The 7,617-nt window shown below is 39.4% G+C and overlaps 1 protein-coding gene across 1 annotated transcript; it reads right to left on the reverse strand.

The window, feature by feature from the left end:
- Window positions 1–556: 556 nt before the first annotated feature.
- rpb7 (DNA-directed RNA polymerase II 19 kDa polypeptide) lies at window positions 557–7,469 on the reverse strand. The gene is given in 8 exon segments (NM_001165229.2): window positions 557–811; window positions 1,089–1,122; window positions 2,792–2,863; window positions 2,994–3,059; window positions 3,157–3,207; window positions 4,068–4,227; window positions 4,469–4,578; window positions 7,332–7,469. Coding segments are annotated over 8 exon segments (519 nt in total). The 5' UTR covers window positions 7,344–7,469; the 3' UTR covers window positions 557–797.
- Window positions 7,470–7,617: the final 148 nt, after the last annotated feature.

Below are 7,617 nucleotides of genomic sequence, written 5' to 3' on the forward strand. Positions count from 1 at the left end.
TATTTATCCTGATACCAGATTCGAATTTACGCAATTCTAACAGTTGTACGTAAGGATAGCGTAGATAACAAATTGTCAGTCAAAATAACGTGTAATGTAACTTATTTGAAAAGTTATTACATTGCTCGAACATGTTGTTAACATTTGTCATAATTAGTTAGAGCAATGAATTTGTGTCGGATCTCTTCAGACTCCGGCTGCATATTTTCCGCCATTTTCTTCAAAAACTGAAAACGCAGTGAAGCCTCACCCATTTGATGTAGAATTGCATTATGGGCCCAAAACTCAATTTACACAAAGTGGGGACGATTTTGCGTTACAACAGTAAAATGTAATGTATTTTTCGAAGTTGGTTTCAAAGAATTTCCATTGATTGAATGTGATGGATAGGTCTGTATCCCATTTGTTATTTGTGTGTATTTTAAAAAGCACAACACATACGAAATGAAGCAGACCTCAATGCAAAACATATTTTGTAAAACATTCAATGAAGACAAGGTCAACATTACCAAAAAAATAAACATTTATTTCCAGTTCAAGTTGTAGAAATACAATAAACAACAGCAACTGGAAGGGCAACTCAGACGATACAGCAACATAAACACCTGCTTATCAACAGGCTCTGTGTGGTTTCAACAGTATGTATTCATACGGTGTCCCCACTTAGTACAGGATTTGTAGCAATACCACATTATCAACCTAGAAAAATATTTGTACTGACAGTACTGTATTGTCGAGGCATTTACATAAAATATGAGGGATGTATGTTGATACATCAGCATAGCACTGCAGGGACATCAGCTGACAAGACCTGAGAAGAGAAAGAGAGAAAAAAAAATGATTTGCAGATCAATTCAATCTTTAAAAAAATAAAAATAAATAACAGTGCATGTCAGAGGAAAAACCAAGCCATGAGGTCAAACAAATTGTCCGTAGAGCTCCGAGACAGGATTCTGTCGAGGCACCGAGCTGGGGAAGGGTACCAAAAAAAATGAAAAGTGGCCTCTTTCATTCATAAATGGAAGAAGTTTGTAACCACCAAGACTCTTCCTAAAAAAAGAAGACTAATAAAAGTGAAAACAACATACCCAGGTAATCGTCCATGAGGGATCCAATAGCGAACTGAAAAAGAGGAAAGCAAATATTCAACATTGCTCTTTACGGAGATGAATGAGACCATGGAAATATTTCCTACTTTAGATGTGAGGATATACTGGGCCTTCAGAAAGTATTCAGACACCTTGACTTTTTCACATTTTGTTACGTTACAGCCCTATTCTATGATTGATTACATTGATGAGGGGGAAAACAAATCTACACACAATACCTTATAATGGTGAAGCAAAAACAGTTTTTTAGAACTTTTGCTAATTTATAAGAAATTAAAAACAGGATATCACATTAAAATAAATTATTCAGACCCTTTACTCAGGACTTTATTGAAGCACCTTTAGCAGCAATTACAGCCTTGAGTCTTCTTGGGTATGATGCTAAAAGCTTGGGAAACCTGTACTTGGGTAGTTTCTCCCATTCTTCTCTGCAGATCCTCTCAAGCTCTGTCAGGTTGGATGGGGAGCGTTGCTGCACAGCTATTTACAGGTGTCTCCAGAGATGTTCGCTCGGGTTCAAGTCCGGGCTCTGGCTGGGCCACTCAAGGACATTCAGAGATGTGTCCCAAAGCCACCCATGCATTGTCTTAGCTGTATGCTTAGGGTCGTTGTTCTGGAGCAGGTTTTCATCAAGGATCTCTGTACTTTGCTCCGTTCATCTTTCCTTTGATCCTGACTAGTCTCTCAGTCTCCTAATCTCCTGAAAAACATCTCCACAACGTGATGCTGCCACCACTATGCTTCCCCATATGGATGGTGCCAGGTTTCCTCCAGACGTGACGCTTGGCATTCAGGCCAATCTTGGCTTTCATCAGACCAGAGAATCTTGTTTCGCATGGTTCGAGAGTCCTTCATGTGCCTTTTGGCAAACTCCAAGCATGCTGTCATGTGTCTTTTACTTAGACGTGGCTTCCGTCTGGCCACTCTACCATAAAGGCCTGACTGGAGGAGTGCTGCAGAGATGGTTGTCCTTCTGGAAGGTTCTCCCATCTCCACAGAGGAACTCTAGAGCTCTGTCAGAGTGAGCATCGGGTTCTTGGTCACCTCCCTGACCAAGGCCCTTCTCCCCCCGATTGCTCCGTTTGGCCGGGTGCTCAGCTCTAGGAAGAGTCTTGGTGGTTACAAACTTCTTCCATTTATGAATGAAAGAGGCCACTTTCATTTTTTGGTACCCTTCCCCAGCTCGGTGCCTCGACAGAATCCTGTCTCGGAGCTCTACGAACAATTTGTTTGACCTCATGGCTTGGTTTTTCTGCTGACATGCACTGTCAACTGTGGGACCTTATATAGACAGGTGTGTGCCTTTCCAAAACATGTCCAATCAATTGTATTTACCAGAAGTGGACTCCAATCAAGTTGTAGAAACTTTTCAAGGATGATCATTGAAAACAAGATGCATCCGAGCTCAATTTTGAGTCTCATAGGGCAAAGGGTCTGAATACTTCTGTTTTTTTATTTTTAATAAATTAGTAAACATTTCTAAAAACCTGTTTTCGCTTTGTTATTATAGGGTATTGTGTGTAGATTGCTGATTTTTTAAAAATGTATTTAATCCATTTTAGAATAAGGCTGCAACGTAATAAAATGTAGAAAAGGTCAAGGGGTCTGAATACTTTCTGAATCCATTGTATAGGTCTGTCAGGTAGCATCCTTAGTTGACGGGGATTTGACAGCATACTCACAATGTCGTTTTTATCCACTCTTGTTCCCACGATCTTTAACCGAATCTCATCATCCTGTTGGATTACAATGTCCTAATGTGGAGAAGACAGAATCCTTAATAAGAAGACATGTAATCCAAGAGTTGTGTTTACTAAACATTCAGTTAGTAAAATGACAACCAAACCACCACTATTTAGAAAAAGAACAAGTTTTAGATCTCACCTCATCAGTGGTCTTATAACAGGGAGGATTTGAGTTGGGGTCAAACTCCATCTCTGAGGGAATGGACTGCAGAAACAGTAAGTAACCACATTGACATTTATTAAAGAGTTCCTGATGAAAAACCATTCAACAACTAAAAGGATACATTTCCATGTGGACCTACGTGACGAGAGATGAAACAGGACATGGGGCCGATCTCTGTGAACAGTCCAACCTGAAAAGAACAGGACATCTTTAATTATTTTAAATTTCACCATGAAAACAATATGATCTATTATTGTCAATCCTTATTTCAGATGGTAATGAGATCAAAGAAGATTTGGTTGTGTCCCAAATTGCACCCTATTGACTCTGGTCAAAAGTAGTGCACTATAAAGGGAATAGGGTGTTATTGTTCCACACAGTCTGAAGCGCTAAACCCCTTTTGCATAATGCTACTGATGGTTAAACTGTCCCATTGTTTCAGAGTGATCCACTTCAAATATCAACTTATGGACGCTCAAGACGATCTATACCCCATCCTTTCCGTCATGGCAGACGCACAGAAATATGTCTACATCTCAGTCATAGACTATCTTCCAACGTCCCAGGTCACTGAGCCACTCAGGTGACTGTCAGTCAGCACTCCATGTTTTCAGGGCAACCTCTCAGATAGTTTTCATATACAATATTTATTATTGAAATTTTTTACATTTGTACATAATCTTTTGTACCTAGAACAATGAATTTGGCCCACGGATTATTTTATTTGGCCCCCCCCAAAAAATAATTAATTGTTGGGGATAAAAGACTATAAAAACACCAGCAAATTAGCTTGGATTTAAATTTTGGAAATATATTCCAAAGTATTCCCATGCATAGTAGAGAGATATGTGATTGTATAGAAATGGTAGCAAGGTTTGAAATAATGTTTTAGTCAAATATTATATCTGTTTGGGCTTCAATACGATCAATTTGCAGGCAACAAATTACTTGTAATATTTCTTAAATCGTCCAGCGGCTGAATCTAGTTGATGACCCCTGACATAGGGAATAGATTTCAATTTGGGAGGGAGCCTTGTTTTGTTTCCTTACTTTGTTGACCTGGGTAACCACGGCATCTACCACCTCGCCTTTGAATGGACGGAAGACAATAGCCTTGTACTTGACTGGGTAAAGCACAAATCCCCTGCCTGGTTGGATGACACCTGCACCAATGTTGTCAATGGTGGTCACCGCAATGACGAATCCATATCTGAAACAGGGAATTACTGAGTCATTAACTGAACAAGCATATCAACGTGTTACTGGTCAAAACAACCTACCCAGTGTTGTGGAAGTGTGCAAACTGTAAAGACAATTTGTGGTCTCTTGTCTACATTGAAATGTAGCCTGAAGTCCAAACTGAATATGACTTTGTTTTACTACACTGAGCAATACTGAGTGTGGGTTCCAGGTTAATGAAAGGGAAGCTTCCCTGGCTCAATACTACTCACTTTCCTGTGCATGTTCCCTCCACTTCTGTGAAGAGCTTTTGTTTCACAGTGTTCAGGAGATTGGGACCAAAGTACCGAGGGTGGAGCAGGATCTCATGCTCCAGGGAAATCTGTGAATGATTATATATATAGTACCAGTCAAAAGTTTATAAACACAACTAATCATTCAATAGTTTTCTTTATTTTTACTATTTTCTACATTGTAGAATAATAGTGAAGACAAAACTATGCAATAACACATATGGAATCATGTCGTAACCAAGTAAGTGTTACACAAACCAAAATATATTTTTGATTTTAGATTCTTCAAAGTAGCCACCCTTTGCCTTGATGACAGCTTTGAACACTCTCGGCATTCTCTCAACCAGCTTCACGAGGAATGCTTTTCCAACCGTCTTGAAGGAGTTCCCACATATGCTGAGCACTTTTTGGCTGCTTTTTCTTCACTCTGCGGTCCAACTCATTCCAAACCATCTCAACTGGGTTGAGGTCGGGTGATTGTGGTGGCTAGGTCATCTGATGCAGCACTCCATCACTCTCCTTCTTGGCCAAATAGCCCATTCACAGCCTGGAGGTGTGTGTTGGGTCATTGTCCTGTTGAAAAACAAATAATAGTCCCACTAAGCTCAAACCAGATGGGATGGCGTATAGCTGCAGAATGCTGTGGTAATCAGCTGGTTGTGTGCCTTGAATTCTAAATAAAACACTGACAGTTTCACCAGCAAAGCACCCCCACACCATCACACCTCCTCCTCCATGCTTCAAAGTGGGAACCACACATGCAGAGATCATCCATTCACCTTCTCTGTGTCTCACAAAGACACAGAGGTTGGAACCAAAAATCTCTAATTTGGACTCATCAGACCAAAGGACAGATTTCCACTGGTCTAATATTCATTGCTTGTGTTTCTTGGCCCAAGCAAGTCTCTTCTTCTTATTGGTGTCCTTTAGTAGTGGTTTCTTTCCAGCCATTCGACCATGAAGGCCTGATTCACGCAGTCTCCTCTTAACAGTTGATGTTGAGATGTGTCTGTTACTTGAACTCTGTGAAGCATTTAACTCTAATGAATTTATCCTCGGCAGCAGAGGTAACTCTGGGCCTTTCTTTCCTGTGGTGGTCCTCATGAGAGCCAGTTTCATCACAGCGCTTGATGGTTTTTGCGACTGCACTTGAAGAAACTTCCAAAGTTATTGAAATTTTTACTGTTTGACTGACCTTCATTTCTTGAAGTAATGATGGACTGTCGTTTCTCTTTGCTTATTTGAGCTGTTCTTGCCATAATATGGACTTGGTCTTTTACTAAAAAAGTTATAAATTTTACTACCTTATCACAATACAACTGATTGGCTCTAACGCATTAAGGAAAAAATTCCACAAATGACATTTTAACAAGGCACACCTGTTAATTGAAATGCATTCCAGGTGACTACCTCATGAAGCTGGTTGAGAGAATGTCAAGAGTGTGCAAAGCTGTCATCAAGGAAAAGGGTGGTTACTTTGAAGAATAAAAAAAAACAAAAATATATTTTATTTGGTTTAACACTGATTTGGTTACTACATGACTCCATATGTGTTATTTCATAGTTTTGATGTCTTCACTATTATTCTACAATGTATAAAATAGTCAAAATAACGAAAAACCCTTGAATGAGTAGGTGTCCAAACTTGATAGGTACTGTATATATAGTTAGAGTACAGTTTGTTTTTACAGTGGGTAACTTAGTACTGAACAAGTCATACTGTTTATAGCTAAGAATGACAGCAGTTACTTTCATTGAGTCTAAAGGTGTTTTCACATGTAGTCCTCTTTAAAGTGAACTCTGGGGTAAAAAAAAAAAAAAAGCTAAAGAACTCAGGTATCTTTGTATTCACACTGCCCTTGCATTTGAATGAGGACTCAACTCTTTTGCCAGTTCACTTCACCTATTTTGTGGACAGAGTCCTCTTTGCTTTCACATTGCTATGTTAAGAAAGGAACCAATATCTTTTTCCAACATTCACTCTGGGTTTTTACAAAGTGCAGGACAAGCCATTCAATCAGAATGTGTTATCCGACTGCTACCATTAGATATCCTTCTAATCGGAAGATACTGTTAACATGTACATTTGATGGCTAACAAAATAAATAGTAGGATAATAACTGCAGAATAAATAATAATGTAATTGAAAATTGTACACCCAAGGTAGGCTGCTGCCCCTTTAAAAACGAGAATATATTTTGTACCCAATGTTGCGATTCTCACCAAATATATTGTCTTCTCACACTATTAGAATAGCGTATGAAGCTCTCAGCCTATTGATCACATATTGCAAACAAAAACAAATTTAACTACAAATTTCCCCTGCACATCATCTCTCTTTTGTGACTCCAGTGTGAGGAATCATGGCAGGGGTTAACGGTGTTGTTGAAGTAGTCTAGTGTGTGTTGCGGGAATAATGACAAGCGAACATTGGGGAGCTTTAAATTCACGTTATCCTAAAAACGGGAACCGGATCGCGTAATTCAAGCGAACCGAACTCAGATCACCTCTCGAGGTGGCCTCAATTCGGTTCGCTTCGGGGTGGCTCTTTGGAGGGGTCCGAGTTCCTTTGGTGTGTATCACACAGCACACACAAAAAACACATGGAGTTCACAAACATTGGCTGAAAGGGTCCATGTGTGAAAACACCCTAAAGTAACATGTCGCTTTCTTAAACTATCATCGCCAGACATGTATCAAACAGTTAAATATGCTATTATGGAACGTTTAGGTTTTCATTTTGGTAATAGTTAACAGAGCAGTTAGCTAGCCAACCGACTAGCGATAGCATAGTTAGCCGTGGGTGTTATCGTCACAAGATCATACAAATCGAACATCTTACATGATAAAACATGATTTCCCGCTGACGCCTACTTGATTGTAGCCAGTTGTTTAATTTATCAGCAAGTAATGGTTATCTTTTTCTGAATGATTATTTAAGTCCAGCGGCACATCACAGGAAGACGGTAATGTTTGACTTGTGGAAAAAGTTTTACTTCCGGAGCATTAGATTCACAGCTTTTTGGTCCAATTATGATTCAAGACAAGGATTCGTGGGCTTAAAAATAAGGTTTGGTTTTAAAAAGAAGCAACAGATGACATAAGACAAAAATGCATCCGACATGACA

This window comes from Oncorhynchus mykiss, chromosome 14 (genome assembly GCF_013265735.2).
Source record: "Oncorhynchus mykiss isolate Arlee chromosome 14, USDA_OmykA_1.1, whole genome shotgun sequence".
Taxonomy (NCBI): Eukaryota; Metazoa; Chordata; class Actinopteri; order Salmoniformes; family Salmonidae; genus Oncorhynchus; species Oncorhynchus mykiss.